At 43.5% G+C, this 21,219-nt stretch overlaps 1 protein-coding gene across 2 annotated transcripts in view; it reads right to left on the bottom strand.

Annotated features, from left to right (window-relative positions):
* SH3PXD2A (SH3 and PX domains 2A) overlaps positions 1-21,219 on the bottom strand; it is a 374,731-nt gene that overhangs the window by 304,215 nt on the left and 49,297 nt on the right. For both annotated transcript variants that reach the window (XM_084846410.1, XM_084846409.1), the window contains exon 2: positions 17,138-17,218. In XM_084846410.1, the coding sequence (XP_084702536.1) occupies positions 17,138-17,218 (81 nt within the window). The remainder of the gene's footprint in view (positions 1-17,137; positions 17,219-21,219) is intronic.

Below are 21,219 nucleotides of genomic sequence, written 5' to 3'. Positions count from 1 at the left end.
CATCATCATCATTTACATTTCTATATCATCCAATAGCCAAAGCTCTCTGGGCAGTTTACAAAGATTACTAGACATCATGTCTAGTTTGGTTCCAAGACTGGCTGGTAGGCCCAGTCTTCAAATCATCTGTGAGTGGCAAGTGATGGGAGAGAATGTTTTGAACTAAGAGTATTTGAGAGTTAAGAGTTTTACCCTGCACACATCAGTGCATTTATTTCCCACCCACAATAATAACAAATGGCACTCCCACTCAGAAAATCTGGAAAATGCTCCAGGACAACAAGTCAGTGCTAAATGGCAGCTCAAAGAAACCTGGTCTGTGTCCACTTTGTTCACCCAGGCACTGTCTTGATAACATCCAAGCTCCTGGCAAACACTACCATAAAATTAGAAGAGGTGGGTACCGGCAGCAAATGGCAGGTCCATCTGTAATTTTCCAGTCTTGTTGGGGAAATTTCCCAGTGGTACTTCTAGGCAATAATGTAAATAAACTCCCCATAACCTTATGCTGGATATTTCTGAAAGCAAAGAGCTTCTCTCATCACAAGCCAAGGGATGTGAACACAACAGGCATTCTCATCCCGTTCTCTGCACCCTCCATAAAAGTGAATGACTGCATTCACTGTACAAAAGCGGAATTGTGTTTTAGGGCTGTGGGCGTGAACTTCATGCTATTTTCTGGTACCATAAATAACTGAGCACACACAGTCGTTAGCTGAGCAGAGGGGTGTGCGATTTGGACTTCGGAGGGGGTGTTTGCACTTTTACTACTCTGAAGGAGTTAATACATCATCATAATTCCCTGGCTGGCACCATCATCCTGTGGCCACCAACTACATACATTAATTTCCCATCTGATGTAATCAGCCTCTGGGCCTCTTCCAAAATAATCCAGTGTGTTCACTGATTGGATTTTGAAAGAGACTGTATGAAAGTCTACAAGTGCAAGTGTTACATGGAAATTGGTTATCCATATAATTTCTATGGAGCAGAAGCTGCTGGGGAGGTCTCTGCAAAAGTCTAGGATCTTAGACAGATCCATCTAGCAAAAGGCACAGCTTCCACCTAACATTTCCACATGTCAGTCCTCATGGCATCACTTCAAAAGCCATATTTTGCAGTATAAAAAAAAATTAACATTCAATGTGGATCTCTACATGCATTAACTCCACATTGTTTTCATTCTAATTGTTCCAGAGGTATCTGCATTCTGATGCAATGTATAGCAGAGGTAGGCAACCTGGCACCCTCCAGATGTTTTGGACTACAACTCCCATAATTCCTTACCACTGGCCATACTGGCTCTGGCTCGTGGAAGTTGTAGGCTAAAACATCTGGAGGGCACCACATTGCCTACCCCCGATGTACAGTATACTGCAGCCTTCCCGAACCTGGTGCCCTCCAGATGTGTTGGGTTGGACTACAACTACAAGGTGCTGGCTACATCTGGAGGGCACCAGGTTCCAGAAGGCTGGTATACAGGGTATCTTTAAGGGTACATCACTAAAATAATTGAAGCCTATTATTCTATCAGACAGCACAGAAGAATACACTTTCAAAATTGTAGCACTGTTATTTTATATTTTCCAGTGATGCACTCAATTTATACAAGACAAATGCAGATTTTGTGCACTATCCCCAAATTTTTGTTATAAAACAGGTGGAGATGTGAGAACCCCAGAAGGGCAGGATCACTCCTCAGGATCAAATTCACAGTAAACTGTTAATGTGAGCATCATGCCCCAGCAGATATTTTACAGGCTACCTAGTCTATTTTAATGAATGTCCTTCAAAATTATATTGAAAATGTGCATACTAATATATATTAAAAACTTAGAAACTAGAAGTAGTCTGTGTAAATCCTGTGCTAGGGCAGGATTTTGCCTCCCACCCCAATCCTCAGAGCTCCCAGCTTCTTTCCCTCTCTCTAGCTATTGATCTGCAAACTTTTATAATAGGATATTATAAATTTTGGGGGGAATGTATTAATTTGGGGGGAATTTATTAATTTACTTAATAAAAATATTGAATAATAGCTACAGACTTTTGCTTTATCTCACTGCAGAATATGGAATATTTTAGTGCAGTGATCCAGATATTCTCCATGTACAAAATGAGTGTATTATTTGGCCATGAACTGGTCTAGAGCATCCCTGATTTTAAAAGTGTAATATTCTAGGTGTAACCTTTGATTGCTGCTTAAAACTCAGTGTTTAGGTAAAATCCATCTGCCAGCAATTGTACTGAAAGATAGAACAGTCCTGGAAGTCAGACCCTCAAACACAAACACATTTGAAAATTTGAAGATTCTCAGCAGCTTTTACCCAGTGCTAAAAATACTTCCTCATTAATATGTAAATACTTCCTAATGAGGCCTCACATGGCAGCATCTTGATCTGATCTGAAGATGGAGTATGAGCCAGAAGCTACATTTCCCCAGCAGTCTTCAAATGCAGAGTTCTTTGATGTGTATCATTTTAAAGGCCTCACACTGCAAAACACTTGTCTCCAAGGCTGCTTCTTCACTAGCTTTATTCTGGAATTGACATAATTATTTCACTCAGTTATTACAGAGAATCCAGATAATGCTCCTGCCACACTGTTGCAGTTGAGTTTGTGGGTGTTGTCTTATCATTTTAAAACCCTGATTCACGGTGAGTTTTCTGACCTTGAACACAGTTGTAATGCCAGCCTGTCCAGTATGAACTGGCATAAGTCTATTAATGTACCTGCTTTTAACACCTGCATGAAAAACAGAAATTAAACTGATGAAGCTTTCCGCAACACTGCATCTTTATGAGGGAGAAAGTGGCTCAGTTGTATTTCTATCATTCAAAATAAGAAAAGAAAAAGGTAGCAACTGGTAATTCCAGCTTGAGTTACCACAACTAAGGTTGCCCCCCCCCAAACTGGTCATAGGTTCCTGAGGGAGGGGCTACAGCAGGGCCAGCACAAGATATTTTTGTTGCCTCAGGCAAAGGACATGATGGTGCCCCTCACCCACTGCACATATCCAATCCACTGGACTGGCAGTTGAGTCTTCAACCCTAGTAAAGGGTCAGTTTCTTTCACTGCCCCTGGGGGCAACAGGCTAGCTTAGGGGAAGCAGTGTGTAGGCTAGCTTAGGGGACTCAGGGGGAAATGGTAGGTAGCTGTTGCCCTGCTCCCTGCCACCACAGGCAGCTGCTTCACTTTGCCTAATGGTAGAGCCCACCCTGGCCACAGCTCAGTGACAGACCACATACTTTCCATGCAGAGGCCCAAGGTTCTCCACCTGAAGCAGCTTTACCCCAACCTGATGCCCTCCAGATGTGTGTTGGACTATGACGCCCATCAATCCCAGGCAGCATGGCCATTGGAGGTCAGAGCACCAGGTTGGAAATGGCTAAGTTAAAGGATAGCAGGTATCAGGGCTGGAAAAGACTTCTTCCCACACTGCCAGATACCACTGCCCACTAGAGTAGACAGTAATAGACTAAGGGCACAATCCTATTCAGATAGGCGGCCGCCTCTGAACTCGGAGGTGACTGCCTATCCAATGCAGAGCAGGAGAAGCACAGGGGGGATCGTTCCCTCCACACTTCTCCTGCCCTGTATTTTTGGCTAGACAGCTGATTGCAGCTGTCTAGCAGTGAGAGGGCTGAGTGGGACAGGAGGCTGCTGTACGACACACTGGATATGTCATACAGGCATTTCCGCCCTCCCCACCCCGGAACGCCCCCCAGAATGCCCCTTTTTGGCCGCTCCACACTCCTCTTGTGAGCATGAAGGATGGGGCTGTTCCGCGCTGCCTCCAAGGCGGAAGTGGGGGGAGGTCAGTTCTCTGGGGACTGACCTTGGAGCATGGGCTCCGAGGTCGGTTCCCAGAAAACCAGATATCCTATGGCCATCTAGCCGCTGTCTAGTGGCCACAGGATTGCTCCCTCCATTGACTAATGGTTGACCTGGTATAAGGCAGTCTCATATATTCATAAGTGTCATGCTGCCAAAGAAGCAGGGAGGAAAGAGACAGGATTTCTCTGCACGCTCCAAGCAGAAGAAAAACATTGCAACTGGTCCTTCTCTGATTCTGCAGTCTACAGAAGCCAATACCCTAACACAACCTTGCCTAACCTGATGCCCTCCAGATGTGTTGGACCCCCAGAACTCCCAGCCAACCTGGAGGGTAACCTTACACCTCCCAGAATGCTTAAATTCACCCATCGCTTCCAGTTGCATAATCTAACCTGGTTTTCCTTCACACCCAACCGCAGAACTGAGTCACTGGCTGTTGCTGCCAGCTCTTCTCTCTGGGCTGCTAGGATGCATCACTGTGCAAAATTTCCCTCTTTCTATCAAATGCTGGGCATGGGGGACTGACTTAAATATTGTACCCCTGTACAGATGTTGCACTCCTTTGTGCCAACACAAATGTTAGGCCCATTGCATAACACCTGAAGTGATTTCCATCAGCGTCCACATGCAGGCTGTAACTTTTAAATCAGAGAGGGATTTGCTGACATAAGGCTTCTCTACACAGAGGCTTTTTATCCTGCGATTTTACTGGGGCTTCTGTTTCTGGATACTTTGCGGATCCCCCCACTCTTTTTTCCCCTTATCTGCAAGTTCTATATGTTTCATTATACAGCCACTAGATGGCACCACTTCCTCTTTACACAGACTGCTTCTTTTTATTAGCTCATTATTTCTGTTTCAAATAAAGCTGCAGAAACCACGGGAGAGGCGCTGGAGATGGACAAGTTCATATAAAGGACCTGCAAATTTCTGTGAGTAACCAATCTCAATTGTAGGATAAAAGCACCATGTGGAGAGAAGTGCATAGACACAGGGTCCTACACAGGGTGGCTCTAAGTTTTGGGATGCAGGCTGTGCACCATATCTGCACTGATGCACAGCTACAGAAAAGTGACTGTGGCCATTGTGATTGTGGAATTAGCCACATGAAAATGTTTAAAGTCACCCTGAGTACACTTGTGTACTTTTGAGAGCACAATAAGAAATCTTTATGGGCCCTCCCTTAGTTCACTGGGAGCATCATGACAATGTCCTACTTGAATGCCTCATGAGTCTGTTATTTCCCATCTTACCCCAATTTCTATCTGCCAGTGGACCCAAGCTAAGTTGCCTTATCTCAAAACCTTGGGTATCACCATTTAATCTTGGAATGTGCTGCACTTCCCCCTATGCAGAGACTGCACGTTCAAGAGGGATTACTGTGCTGCTGTTTTATGCATTGCTGTTTCATGTTCTTGCTTGAAATTTGGCGTGCTTTATAGTTTGTATTTCAGTACCATACTAGAGCTCCCACATTTCCTGTGAGGCTAGACCTTGGCTAGCCAGCATAGTCAACTCCTCCAAAAGATGGGTCTTCTCATATGGCCATTCTACAGCGTAAATCTAAAACTCAAGAGAGGCCTCAAGAGTGCAACTAAGAGAAATGCGCACCTTTGAACGTGGGATTGGTTATATATTTCAAGGAACTGGAGAAAAGCCGGTATGTCATGCATTAGCCCTTTTCACATGGTTGCTGGAGACGAAGTTGATGGGACCCAACTGATCTCTTTTCTTACTGCAGGAGTGGCAGCACATTGCCTGCAAATTTATTTTTCCATGACTAGTAAATCTTTATCAACTCCCATGAACATTTCACCTTTTTTAGTTTATTTGGGAGAGACACTTCCAGCTCTCACATGTCTTGAGGCAGAGAGATCTGAAGGTAAGTAGCGATGTTTTATTTAGGGCCAGCGTTACAATGAAGTAACATGAAGTAGATATGATGTTTGGGGCTTCAGAGTCACCTACCTGCCTACTATTCTCCCAGTGCTCAGGGTGAGACAAGCAGGGAGGATGAAGGAAGTGTTGCAGAAGTCAACAGGTTGTGCCCTTTTCACCTTTTGCCAGGTGGGGGGCAAAAAAAAAGGAAAAAAGCTGGCAATGGCTCAAAGAGATTGGACTGGATTCACTGGAATCCAGCAAGTTCCTCCCACAAATATCTGCTTCTGCCTTGTTTTGCTGCAGTGGTCAGAGACAAAGCTCCAGTTTCTCAGTTATACTTCTTCTTGTGCTTGTTCTTCGACCTTCACTGCTCTCTTGAGGACAGTCTCCCCCACCACCCTCCCACTAACCTCAAAGCTAAATGGATAGCCATCACACAACCTACAGTTGCTTTATAGTGTGCTTGTAAGGTGGATACAGTTGAGGGGGAAAGCCTAAGGAATTGGTGGGAACACACTAATTGTCCTCTCCAGCTTAACAAGCCACGAGCATAGCTGGATTTGCAACAGATGACTGAAACATGCTGCAAAACCCTTACTACTGCTCAAAGTTCAAACTTAAATCCCTCATTGCTACAAGATGTGCATTACATTCTGCCATTTGATCATGTTTCAAGTTCCTTTGTGAGGTCAATATATCTATGATGATTTTTTTATTTTTTTTTTAGGCTGCAATCCCATGCAATCTTACAATGGAGCAAGCTTCATTGAACACAATGGGATGCAATTCTGAGTAACCATGCTTAGGATTGCACAGTTAACCAACAAAAGGAGAGCAGGCCGTTGCGATTTTGACCATCTTTGAGACAAGGAACTTTTTGCTCAGGTCCTTCACCCACTCCGTAATACAATCAAATTTGACTTACACGGGCAGGGGGGGGGAAGGGAGAGAAACTATATGTGATGTTAAACATAGAGTTTGGCATTGCATGTAACTTTTAAGCAGCAGCTGCTGGGGGTCCCCAATCAGGCGGGGCAGGAAAGGGAGGTCAACCCTTTCCCCTGCTTTGGTGTCCTCCAGCTGCTATTTGGCATGGAAAGGAAGCTTCCATTAGAAACAACTGAAGCTGTGGGTCATTACATGACATCCATGAATGATAATACTTAGTATTTAAAGAATGCTCTAGAGCAGGGGTGTTGAACCTCTTTCAGTCCAAAGGCTGAATTCCACTTTGAAAAAGCTCTCAGGGTGGGGGGAGTGTTGGGGCACATTCCAGTGGTGGGCAGGGCCAAAGGCAAATGGGGTGGGGTGAAAAATTCCAAAAATGCCAGTATATTTTTGCTTAAAGCTCTTACTGCCAGCAACTAGGCCTCCAAGAGGCATTTCAACCATTTAGAGTGCAGAAAAACTGTACAAAAGCCAGAAAAACACCCAATGTTTGGTGGTCAGGGGAGAGCGGCTGGGGCCAGGGGAAGGGGGCGTGGATATTGGGGAACCTTGGAGGGCCAGACTGGGGCCCCAGGAAGGCTGGATTTGGCCCATGGGCCTGAGGTCCCCCACCCCTGCTTTAGACTGTTCAAAACATTTCATATACATTATATTCCAATTAAGGTCAGTATTATTTGCCCCATATTAGAGAATAGGGGCTGGGCTGGGCTTAGGGATAGCAACTTGTTGAAGACCACCAAGTAAGTTGAGACTGAAAGGTGATTTGAACCAGAAATTCCTGCTCCCATGCTTAGCCACTACATCAGGAGTGATCAGAAGGTAGATCAAGATCTACTGGTAGTTCTCTGGGTGACTTGCAGTAGATCAGAAAGAGTTTTACTCCCAGTAGTTCAACAGTAGTGACAAGGAAAATACTTTTTTCTCACTCCTAAATTGGACTGCTAAAATCAAGAAAGTTCTGGGGAGGGTGAGAACGGGAATAGATTTGTTTGTGAAAGGATTTGTGTCCAAGCTCCAGTTCCGATACTGAAAAATTACTGTGCTGAGCATGTGCTCAGAGGCCCTTTGTTCTGCAATTGTGTGTCTGCCTTCTTGAGCCACTCCTCTGCATCTGGTTCCACTTGGTGGGCCGTGGGGTTCTAGCAAAAAACACAGTAGATCCAGTAAGCCTAAATTCTGCCCTGCACTGCATCACACAGGGTCCTATCAGAACTGTGGCATGGCACGAGCAGGTAACACAGGTTCCTGTGTTGCAGGAACAGGTAAATGAAGGGAACAGAGGAAGTGTTTACAACTGGGTGTACCTAAGAGAAGTTCTTTAGTTAGCCTATGGGAAATCAGCCATTTCCCCAGTGATCTTTGCAGCCTATCGTAGCATGCCAATTTCCTCATAGCCACCATGTCATTGATTGGCAGGTGAAATTCTCTCCAAAACAAAAACTGGAAACCAAACAGACTACTTTCCAGGGGGGAATGTTTAGACAATAGTGGCAACAGGAATGATAAACAGTTGATTTTAGACATTGAAGATAATGATGTGTTTCCCTGGGTGGGGTGGTTATCTAGCGCACTGACAGAATATCTCAAGGGGGGGTCTGTATTTAAAACAAACAATCAAACCAGTTAAGATAAGCCACTTTTTGGCTCAGGCATCAGTTTGCCTATATTTCCCCTACCCACCCTGGGCTCACATTTTTTATTCCTCACTTTCTGTAGAGCTAGTAGTGAAGGTACAAAGGAGGTATGCCTGCCACACTGTATCCTTTTCAGCATCAGGTTAAATCATTTTATTTGTCCAGGCATTTTAAATCATTGTATTTTCAGCTGGTTGGATTGTTATTCCTCCCAATTTTATGTATTATTGTTTAATGTCTTGTGCTGTTTTTAATTGTATTGTATCTTGCAGTCTCTCTCTGTGTATCTATCTCTATCTATTTGTCTGTCTATCTAAATTAAAGGTAGTTTCTATAGGCCAAGGTGTGATACAATATGAAAGAACTGTTGTATTTGGCCTGGATAGGATGTGCTTCCTGGGAGGAGCCAGGAAGTAGATCTGGGCAACACCCACTGCTTCTGGCCTGAGGAGAGAGAGGCCACAGCCTGAGAGAGCTCTGTGGAAAAGACTTTGTTTAAATAAAACTTAGGTTTGTTCAGAAGGCAGAGTCTGGCTGAGTCTGGGGGGTGCCGCCCATCAACTCTGAAACACTCACCGTATTTGCTTCACAAATATGATCTTGCCTGGATTAAGCTCGAGGAGAATGTGTTTGCAAAGAAGCCAAATTTACACAAGGCTAGTCCTTGTGCCAATGAGAAAAATACTTCCCCCCTTTCTCAAAGCAAGGTTGTACACAGTGCTGATTGGCTGGCCCTTGTGCCCATTACAAATCCATTTCCTCCCTTTCTCAGAGCCAGTTTTAAAGTGTAGAAGAAAATGAAGCTTTACAAAAATAAACAAAGCACCAACACATTTTAAGGCAGATAACCATGCAGACGCTTGCAAAAACAAAGAAAAGTCTGAAGCATGGAATAGGGGGTAGCAATCCACTTTTCCTTCAGACCGCAGTATGTGTGTCAGTTGAGGACTGAATGCGGTTGAGGGAGGAGAGTGGAAGCAGAGCTTGACCAACAGCAACCCTCTTCACACCCGCTCTTGTTTTGTCTATGGCAGTCTTTACTGTCCTGGATGTAGCAGTCCTCTGTGGAGGGCCAGAAAACCACTGCTTCTTTCCAACAGCCTGCTATCTGAGCTCCCAGCAACCAAGCAGGGAGGCTGTGGTGGTGCCCCCCACCCAGTGTCTTGTCAGGTCCTGAGATACCAGGTCACGGGCCCATGCCTGCCTGTTTTTCTGCTGCGGGGGCTCAGATAGCAGAGGGCTTAATGAAGAACTGTATGTGCCTTTCAGTAATTCTGGTGTTCTTTCAAGTTCACTCTCCCTGATTAAGCCAGATTTATTTCTCCTCAACAGATCTCATTATCTGACACTAACTACACCACCAGTTGGGCTTCTGTCATATACAGTTTATTTAGTTCCGCTGCGTCCCACCCAGGGATAGGTCAAGCAGTCAAATTGTATGGGGCTTGAAATGCAAATCTCCCCCTATCCCCCAAAATTGTGAGCCACTGTGTGTCAATTCTATTTCTGAAACTGATTGCAGGGTAAGATGGGCTGCAAGTGGTGGACAAGCCACCTTTCAGGGAAGGTTGACTGCCATTATTGATCTTGAGAAATCTGGGCTAAGTCTCCAAGGAACCCTAGGATATCCAGGAACTCAGTTTGAAAAGCACTGCTTTAAGGCATGAATAGGCACAGATTTCTTCTAGGTCCCAGACTGTCCATCTGGCCAAAAGCTAGAAGAACTGGACGGGTACCTAGGACATCTGGGTTCAAATCCCACCTTGGCCATGGCTTTGCAGGATCTCTTAGCTGAAGATCCCCATATGTAAAATAAGAGTAATGGGTTGCATCCAACAGTAGTCTAATTTAAGTCCCATTCATTTCAATGTGTCTACTCTAAATAGGACTAACACTGGATACAATCCCCTGTCCTATCTTGCAGGGTTGTCATGGGGATGATGATTAAAACTGCAAATGCACTTTTAAAAGTGCTATATAAACTATTAATGGCAATGTTAAGTTGTACTGTAACTAGAGCGTGGATGTTTATAAAGAAGAGGGCATTGCGTAACAACGATCAGCAACTGGCTGGTGCTGTGATGATGCTTCAAACTAGCTCGGGCAGAAAGAGCAGCACTACAGCTTGCAATCATAGATTTTATGGTAACATTTTTCATTTAATATGTCCTTCAGTACTCAGCCGTTCATCAGTGCTCTATAAATAATCAAGACGATCTTAGAAACAACATGCAATGTTTGCGAAGTTTCATAGCCATCCTCCAAAAAGCCCTACAGCACTTTCACCCCTCCAGACACCCTGTAAAACTCTTTATTTTTCCAAACATTCTGAGAGGCTGTGAGTGAATGACTCTCTCTTTGCCACTTTAAAGAAAACCCACTTGGATCAGCAGACTGAAGCGAAAGGGCCGTTCTCAGCAAAACGATACACAGACAGAATGTGCAAAACAAAGCCGTTCATTTATTTGCCTTTGCAATATCCCAATATTTCAGATGGCTCTTTGTGGTCAAAATGTCAACATGGGATAATGTGTTGCGTGGTTAAATTTCAATTTTATGCCTACCTTAAATCCTTCTGCAATGTCAGGCTGGCACAGGAGGCGCCTTCATTTTATACACAAAGTGGCTATGGAGTGTTTGCCTACTGGCTGAGAAGATTCTCAGCTGAAATGCCCCCAGCAATATGATTCCATGATATGGTGCATCAAAAGCTGCTATGAAACAGAACAAACCCCATCAGTGATCAAGCACTGATGGCATTTTAATTGTATCGGTATTGTACATGCTTGCTGAGGAGTAGAACAGGGGAATAAATAATGCTACTCAACACCCTAAACAAAGCAGTAAAATTATCACTGAGGATATTAGTAGCACTGGCTGTGGTTCGGCTCCTTTATGTGAGTGAATACCAGAGGTGGTATAAATAATACCATTATTAGTTGCATGTATGATACTACCCCCCTGGTCACTGGAGATCTAAGTAGTGTAATATCTGTGTAGCACTTGGCTGCCCAGCTTGCATCAGAATATAACCTAAGGCAACCTTTCCCAACTTATTGCCCTCCAGATGTTTTGGACTATATCTCCCATCATTCCTGACATTGGCCCTGAACACTAGGGCTGATGGAAGTTATAATCCTAAACATTTAGGGGGGGCATACTAGAGAAAAGCTTAACTAAAGTCTCAAATACACCGCTACCAGTGACTTTTATTCTGATACCACTGTGGTAGTAGTGTAGTTGAGTCCTTATTACTCCACGTTTTGCCCAAATGCAGCATGCTTTGCTTCTCTGTTCAGACTAAAGCTTCCTCCCAGGACTTAGCAGCTGGGGGGGCAATTTTAATCAGGGCTGTGGCATAGGGATGGGTAACCCCAGTCCTTACATGGCATGGTCCCGATTTCCTCCTCCCCAAGTGGTTACTATAAATAACAACTATCAGACACGTTAAATGCATACATTCATGTCATCTAATTTGGCCCTAGGTTGTCTAATTCTTTATTTATTATGTGTGCATCCTGCCCTTTCTCCAAACAGCCCAAGGGAGCATGCATTGTCCTCTCCCCCAATTTTATCCTCACACAACAACCATCTGAGGTAGGTTAGCCCAAGAGACAGTGACTGGCCCAAGGTCACCCAGTAGCCTCCAAGGCTGAGTGGGGGATTTGAAGCTGGATCTCCCCAGTCGTAGTCTAACACTCTAACCACTGTATCACACTGGCTCTCCCTAGGTAGCCACTGATGGATGTGTGCCAGACCAAAGCAAAGTCATAGCCTGGCCACGCACAATAGGGCTGTTCTGACGGAGTGCCTCCCTATTCATTTCTCCAACATGGTGGGGAGACTTCATTCTTTTTGCTCCCCTTCCATCCCAATTTTGATTACAGGAACTAATCCAGTGCCATCCCATTGACCAGTTTAAAGACTACACATAACTTCATAAGAGAAAGCCATGAAAATCACACTCCAAAGCCTGATGTGCAAAGCTTTCAAACAAACATGCTGATTTCCAGCCTTTTCCTCCCAAACCGCTATTTGATCTCTTCTGTTGGCTCTCACAGCCCCTCCCCTCCTTCCAGGTCATTTGAAATCAACCCAACATAGCGGATGTAGCTCCCACGGAAATGGGACAGAGCCAAGTCCAGCATGGGAAATAATGATGCAAGCTCCTTGACAGTAAAGCTCCCTAACACATGGCTGAGGGCTTTGCACTGGTTGAATATTCAGCATGTCACAAATGTATAAAACTTAACCAGAAGGCCACACCCTGCACTACTTGAAGGAGAAAAACACACACATGAGATCACATTCAGCAGAGGGCCATGTTAACTCATTATATGGTGAATCACTATGCTCGCAGAACGTTAGTATCATATCACCACTACACATAGCAGGGAGCAATTTCCACACTTTATTTATATATTTATTTATTTATTGCATTTCTGTACCACTGAATAGCCGAAGTTCTGTTCACACTGGCCCCTCTTCTGAAGAGTCTACTCAATAGTTTGCTGTGTGCCAAGTGTGTGATGAGTCCATTCAAGCCCACCCCAAAAAACCACGAGAGGGAGTTACTAATTCATAAAATAAGTTCACTGTCTAGCTCAGCCTTCCCCAACCTAGTGCCCTTCTGATGTGCTACAACCACCATCATCCCCAGCCAGCATGACCAATGGTCAGGGATGGTGTGAGCTGCAGTCCAAGACATCTAGAAGGCACCAGATTGGGGAAGGCAGAGCTAGCTTTTATTCCATGTGAGGCAGGGAATAAAATGGCCATAAGTGCAGTAATGTCATGGGGTTGGATTCAGAGGAGACAGCTGAATCCAAAGTTGCCCTTCTGCCCATAAAGGAATCCTTTCTTAGAAGAAGCAAAGTGAGTTTCAACAAAAGGTAGTCATAAGCATTCACCTAAAAAGTAACCATAACAACAGACACTAAATTTAAACTAGCAATTAAGATATAGAAGACACATTAAAAGCTCTCTGAAATAAGAAGGAAGGGTTTCACCAACTTTCTAAAGGTTTTGGACATCTGTAGGCTTCACAGGTGAATGGGTTCTATAAAACTGGGGCTGAACAAAGAAAGCCCGTTACATCTGATCCATTGTGAAGAGTTTTAAGGGGAGACGTGGGAAGACAGACGACAGTAATGCAGGAATCAGGCTAGTCATATACAGTTTTTGTATATGAAAAACCCTGCAGTTTTTCTCTAAAGAAGGGTAGGCCCAGAGCCGGCCCTACGATAAGGCAGAGTAAGGCGACCCTCTCAGGTGGCAGATGTTGGGGGGCAGTGGTGGCAGCCTTCTGGCTGTTCCTCATGAACTCTCTGACTGTTCCCTTCTGTTGGAGAACAGAGCTGTGTATACAATACCACACAACCTATCCTGGCCCCCCTAAACTCATCTGCTGCCTCAGGTGTGGTGGAGGACACTATTCTGTTGCCAGAGTGAGTGAAGATTCAACCTCCAGTTAAGATTCAACTGCCAGTCATGTCAGCTTCTATATGTGGACTGGGGAAGGGAAGCCATTTTGTTCTTTGTTCAGGCAGCAAAAGTATCCTGTCTTTGTAACACCATAATTCTACAGATGTTAGAAAGATAAGAATACAATTATATTTCTACCTCAGGGAATATTGCTTTACCAGGATGTAAATTAAACAGTCCCTGAAGGATTTATTTTAAAAGATGCAGCCAGATGGTGGCCCTTCAGTCTACGCTCCTGGGCATTCCCCCAACCCTTCAATATCTACAAAGCAGTCAGCAAGATGACATGTTGAGCATTGCCCTTTGGATGCAACCTGGATATCAATAAGATGTTTCGCCTGTTACTGCATTTTCTGGACTGCCCTTAATCAATTGTATTTTTGCATGGATATTTTCAGTGATGCCGTGAGCTGCCTTAAGCAATTGTGGAAACGTGGGATACAGATGTTTTGAATAAATACATGTAAATCAACACATCTCTAACATGTGCCAAACGTGGACTGCTGCAGTTCCCTGTGCACCAATGTCCCTCAAGACAACCTAGAGAACAAGGGCACCTAAAGTGCTGAGGAACAAAAGAACCAGAATAAAAGGGTGAGTATTTGGGCGGCCGGGGTAGGGGTGGTTCTTGCTGTGTTTTCAAGTGGGAATGGGAGAAGGATGCATGTTGTTCGGCAGACGTTTTCCACTGATGCTAAGCCCCCCCCCCCACTTATCAATGGGACCTTTCAAGCCTCCTTCTCCCCTGATTGGAGACATCATTTCCTGTCCGACACACTAACCCCATTGATAACTTTAGCTTGATGGGAACTTTTCAAACCTAACAGGAAAGTCCGGGAGACTTACAAGAACACAGACAAGGGGGTGGGGTGGAGGAAATAGCCGATGTTTAACAAAAAGAAAGTGCTGGGACTAAGAGTTTCACTACAGAGGACAGTCATTTTAAAAAGTTGCTGTTATCAGCTTAGAAGCCACAACCAGATGCAGAGGAACTCAGTGGCTCAGGTATTTCTTCTCCATGTCCATCTGGCTACTTCAGGAAGGAATGCCAACAGAAGGAAATATAAAGAAGGGCTTGCCTTCTCCAACTTTATTCACACCATATAAGACACTGTGTTCTGAAGCTCATAAAACTGGCCAGAGGAAATGTAGCACATATTTATGGGAAATAGCAATGCTGGAGCTCTCCATGCACAACAGTAGTTGGAGTTGCTCAGCTCCCAACCCAACTTTGGACAACTGCTTCCCAATGGACATCCCTAAATGGACTGTGAAAGAACAGGCCATTGTCAGTTTCAAAAAGCTGAGCCCATATTAAGTTGCTCCTTGAAAGCACAATATCATGAATAGATCTGGCACTTTCATGATGTGCCTGTGGTGCTCTTCTCCAACTATAGAAGCAATTGCAAACTAGTGCAGTCTGAACAGACAGCAGCCCTTTGCCACACACTTCTGATAGAGATCAAAGTGGCCTCCAAACTGTAATCTAACCAACTGTACACTACCCAGTATTCCATCACTTCTTTCTCATGACTCATATCTTAGTTATTTCCTGTTTCCATAGAGAGAGAAATAGATACAGTGACCCGATTAAGACATATCGCCACTGATTTCACCAATAGCAGTTGGTCCCTTTCACAGAAATGCTGCAACCGTTATGAAGGCAAGTCTGCATCTGATGAGGGGGGACTACCGATGTCCATTATTCCACCTCTTCTCCTTTGAGATGAAGCAAAGCTAGCAGCACTGTATGAGATGGGATGCCTGTATAAGTTGCTTCATGACAGGAAACACTTTTCTGATAACTACACTTAAGGGATCATTGATGATTGTATAAGCAGTATGTGGATAGTAAAAACAACCCCCCCACACAAAACAAGCAGTGTTATTCCAGCCGTGTTTAGGGAAAGAGAATAGAAGGAATTGGGAACTTGTGTAGTCATTTTTCAGTTTGTTGGGGTTCCCTCCCAGTTTATGGCTAGCTGTGGTTTAAAGCAGAGGTGGGCAGAAGACAGCTCTCTGCATGATTTGCAGCAAGGGTTATTAACTGCCAATTGTCTAACAATAGCAACAGCGAAAAAAAGCTTTTCCCTCCTAAATTAGGTTGCTGAAAAAGAATGCTTGGAGGAAAACCAGGAGTTGATTTTTGTATGAAAGGATTTGTGAGCGTGGTTCTGGTACTGATCACAAAGTCCTGGGCTCCACATATGCTATAAGGCATCCTGTTCCTTAATTCTTAGCCTCCATCCACCTGCCTAAGCCACTATTTTGCAGCAGGCTCCAATTGATGGATCTCAAGTTTCTAGTAAAACACAAAGTAGTTCCCACAAGTCTGAAGTCTGCCCACTCCTGGTGGAGGGGATACAATGAGCAAGAGTTGCTCTAAGGAGGCTACTGTTACTGACCTGGAGCTGATGAACTCAGACGACATTGAGTGCTCTGGAGCACAGATGAACAATCTGTTAATTTCCATTTCTCTCAGTTTCTCATTTTTCCACTCTTAAATTGGGTTCATCTCAAACTTTGATTTTTTTTTTTTTACATTTGCATGGAAATTCATATGCATTTTTGTGTGCATTTCTCCTGACACATGCGTTTTTATATGCAATTTTGCCTAATATACACATATTTTTTGCAAGCAAATTTCCTAATGTAATGCTTTTTAAAATATATTTTCACTAATGTGCACAAGTTTGTATGTTAATATATGCATATTCCCTAATATATGCATGTTTGTATACGTTTCTGGATTGGAGAGCTCCATTGCAAAATTCGGAGAAGTGTGAATTTAGAAGGATGGCTGTCCTCGGTTTGCATATTGGTTCGAAAGTACAAAATTAGGTAGGTAGGTTTGCGTGAACCTAACAAATTTATCCCCCATTCTTATTTTGGATGTGGTTAAGAAATAAATTCAGTGCACAGAATTCAAGGCAGGGAAACTTCAGGGAAGCTAGTGAGAGGAGGCAGAACATGCCAAAGATAAAATGTCAGCAGAATCACAAGCAGGGGTCCAAACCCTAGGAGGGAACATTCCTGGAAACTAGCAGCACACTCTGGACCTCCTCTTTCTAGGATGCAGGATGAAACTGTACCACTACCCATCAGTGAAGACCATAGAGGAGCATAACATGGAAAGACCTTCTTCAACAAACACCAGGACAATTTCTCTTTTCTTCAGCCAATTCCATCTCCTGAACATTTTTGGATGTGGCTTCTCTAATAATACAAAGTTTGCAACATGCTTAGAAGCCATTCGATTTAAGCTACATATTCTTGAATGGCACTATTAGACAATGTAGGAAATCAAGACCACACATAATGTCTCCACAGAAGAAAAAGCAAAATCAGTTCATTACCTGGAGGTCAAAGAACTTGCTGTATCTGCGGTAGATCATCTGGCAGGTGGAGTCTGACCATGTTACTTTTATGATATATACCTGCAGAGACAGAAAGAAGCATGTTATTATTCAGCTTGTCATTCTAATGCTGAAAGCACTGGCTGTGATTTAGAGGCTTCAAAGGCAAAGCTGAGATCTATTGCTATATACAAGGATGGTTTAAAAAATGCATAATGAGATTCATAATTTCCCCGATAAGCTGCCTGTTTCTGCATTTTCTCCTTTTTGCATTAGAATGAGAAGAAACGGACAGAGAATTCAAAGTATGGCCACACCATGCACTCATATGCAGTTTTATTTTCAGCCCTTTCCCAATCGCTCCTACAGAAAGTTTCAGGAATGTTCAGCTTTGACGCCAAGACATCTTTACTGGGTGGTACAGATAATTTAGACTCTATTGGTATAAATATATATGTGTGAATAAGAACATTTATGCCCCCACATTTGCTAAGGAGAAGCAGAGTTCTTCCTGCCTAACCAGGCTATGCCCACTGGGTGGGGAAGGCATTTGTGTTCATAACGGTGTCATGAAAATACTCCAAAGCACATACATTTTAAGGCTGATTTCACACATTCTGGTCCCCACATAGAGTCCACCGATCATGTGGCAGTGCGCCACACATAATAGGCGGGTTCACACAATTGCAGCTGGGGAAATAAGCCACAGTGGCTTATTTTCCCCACCATGTATCCTGGTCATATACCAGAGGGATTCGCATAATTACCCTTGACAGCATGGCTTGTTGGTGGCCGTGGGTAACAAGCCACCCAGAACAGCCCAGGAGTTCTAGGTGGCTTGTTACCCATGGCAACAACCCACCCTGTCCAGGTTCTCATGACATAACAAACCGCACTGCCAAGAGTAATTACACAATCCCCCCAGCATGCAACTGGCACATGCAGTTTGGTTAGCAGGCCACTGTGGCTTATTAACCAGCCTGAGATTGTGTATGAGTGTCTGAAAATAGTTCCAGTCACAAGGGATTTCCATGCCAGCACCCACCAGAAATCAGTATAATGGATTTCTATGATCCACACGTGGTGTGCCATTTTCATACGTTCCTACCCCCCCTTGGAGCACTGCCACACACAAGCAGTTTTCCAGCAGTTTCCACTTGGCGGACATAATGTTTGAATCTTCTCTTTGGCATCAGCAACATGGAGCTTTAGTTCAAGAAGAAGAAAACAAAAGGGCAGTAATGAAACATCCCACAGTTTCCAGTATGCCAACTATGTTTTTTTTAGAATTCTTGCCTTATTAAAGAAATCCAAGTTTATTCATATGATTTTAATCAATTACATCTGCACCAATTTTCATTCAGCTAGAATTATTGTTCTGAAGAAAAAACATTATTTCTTTGTAAGGTGATGAATATATGTGTCACAACAACAGATATACATATGTGTTTATGTCATGTACAAAGCCCTAAACAACTTGGGACCAGGATACCCATGAGAGCGCCTTCTCCCTTACCAACCTGCCTGGTCACTGAGGTCATCAGAGAGCATTCCCTGGTGGTTCCACATGGACCTATAGCCCAGCTGGAGTCCTGCAGGAAAAGAGCCTTAAGTGTGGTGGCCCCCTTCCTGTGGAACTCCCTGCCTCTGGAGATCAGGCAGGTGCCAACGTTGTGTTGCTTTTGGCACCTCCTGAAGACATTGTTATTTCGAGAGGCCTTCCTTGAATGACCAGCTACAGTTTATTAAGTTCAGAATCTGTTTCTTTTAAAATGTTTTAATTATTTTAATATGGTGTTTTATTCTTTTATCTTGCTGTTCCTCACTCCAAAATATTTGATGTGGAGTGGTATATAAATATTGTAAATAAAACAAAATAAACAACAGGTACCATCTCAGGAGAGGCATTCCCTTCTGCCTGAGAGAAAAGGCCTCTCTGAGATGGCACGTATAATTTTTGTGTTAAAAAATAATTAAATTTTAAAGAAAATCTATTCCCTGACTAGTTGTGTCCTCTTATTCAATTGATCAAAATATCTAAGTAAGCAATCAACTAGACATTGCAACTCTTCTTCTTCTTCTTCATTTCAGTCTTCCCCAATCTGGTGCCCTCCAAATGCAATGGACTACAATTCCAAGCATTCCCCAGCCACCTTGGCTAACTGGGGAATGCTGGGAGTTATAGGACTTTTTTCTGTCTAAATATGCATAGGATTGCGCCCTTAACGTATTTACTATGTACTATAAAGGTCAGTGGAGTGATCACGGCCAATGCTACTGAAAAGAGATCCTCTGCTGTGTCCTTAGAATGACTTTGAGCTTTCCCAGAGGTAACAAAAGATAAGGATCTGGAAGGAGGAAATCAAAAAAAGGCTGGAGTGCCAGAGGCAGACTTCATCTCTCAGCTTCAATGCTTCTTAGCAGCAGAGAGTCACACCCCTTCACAGACTATGTAAATGTCAGGCTGTCTTTCCAAGATTACAACTGGAGAAGCAGTGTGTTCCCTCTCCCTGGCCTGCACACCAGCCTCAGTGCTCAGTGCTCTGGGCAAGGCAATAGCTTTCAAGCTTTTAAAGATAAAGGCAGCACACTCACTTGTGCCACTGAAGGGAGGGGAAACCCCCAAGGGAACTTTTATTTTCTTTTGTCTCTTTTCATTGCACTTCAATTATAAGACGGGTGGGGGGAGCATCCTTTCTATTTCAATGCATGATAGCAATCTTCCAGTTTCTATATAAATAAATATACTGTTCCAATAACAGAGGGAAAGGATGACAATCTTCCCTCAGAAACATTAAATCTTTGTTTCCTTCCTCTTATCCTGACAGAATGTGTGTACTCTCTATTTCTCAACATTGCATTAACCAGTCTTCTATATGTAGCAGCCTTGTGGTCTACAGAATTAAAACTATTGTTGTCATTAATAAGCATCTCTTCTGCAGACCTTTTAAACAACTTGACTATTGAGTATCCAAATACAGTGGGTATAGAACTCAATTGTAAATAGGGTGGCCTTGTGTCCTATTTTACAGCAGACTGTCCTCTATTTGAAGGGCTGTCCTGCCCAAGTCAGGTTGAAAGATAAAGAAGCATAAGAAGGGAGACCAGGGGCCTTGAAGTTGCCCAGCAACACCTAGTACTTGGACAGCAGACTCAGCAGGCATACAGCTCACCTGGTGACCATCTTCCTTACGATGATGAGGTATAATTCTATTTAAATTATAGCAATTATTTACATCTATACATTTGCATAAATACATATAAATTAGCATATGCAAGTCCGTATCCTCTTTCATCTGCTTTTTGGCGATCCATTTTCTTTCTTTTGGTGATGCATAAGTGGCCATCCTAATTGTAAATTACGTAATACTCCAACATTTATATTCTTACTCTCCACCCTCCCACCCCCAAAATGCTTGCAAGTGCTTAAAATCTGCCATTAGCGCACATTGTTTCGAGCTTTTTCTTCCAATATTTTAAAGGTCATCCTTAGGGAAGGGCTGTAGCTCAGAACCTTTCTACTTGAGGCTTTTATTGTGTGCTCATGATTGCTCACTCATGGCAGTTTGCAGGTCCTTTACATGATGTCGTCATCCTCCAGGGCCTCTCCTATGCTTTGCAACCATTATTGTGGTTTGTTTCCCTCATGACAAAAGTGTGGTATTGTTCTGAATGATGCTACAGGAAACTCATATAATTGCACAATTCTACTATACCACAGTGCCACATTGGAACATATAGAAAAGGAACATATAGAAAGGCAGAGGAAAAAAAACTCCTGAAAAAAATAAGTGTAAAGGAGCCGATCTTAATCCCACAAAGAATCCGGAAACAGAAACCTCAGTAAAGGTGCAGGTTAAATGCTTGCATGCAGAAAAGCCCTCAGTGGCAGAATGCATGCTTGCATGCAGAAAGTCCTAAATTCAATCCCTGCATCTCCAGGTATGAGTTCAGGCAGAGAAAGATTCCTGCTTGAAATTCTGGAGAGCTGTTGCCAGTCACTGTTGACCAAATCAAACTAGACAGACCACTCATTTGGTCGATATAGGGCAGCTTCCTATGTTCTAATACCTATTTCTCCA

This window comes from Heloderma suspectum, chromosome 3, assembly GCF_057233095.1.
Source record: "Heloderma suspectum isolate Gila_16-S chromosome 3, 16-S_ref, whole genome shotgun sequence".
Classification (NCBI taxonomy): Eukaryota; Metazoa; Chordata; class Lepidosauria; order Squamata; family Helodermatidae; genus Heloderma; species Heloderma suspectum.
Note: the sequence above shows the minus strand (reverse complement) of the source record. Positions and strands in the feature narration are given on the sequence as shown.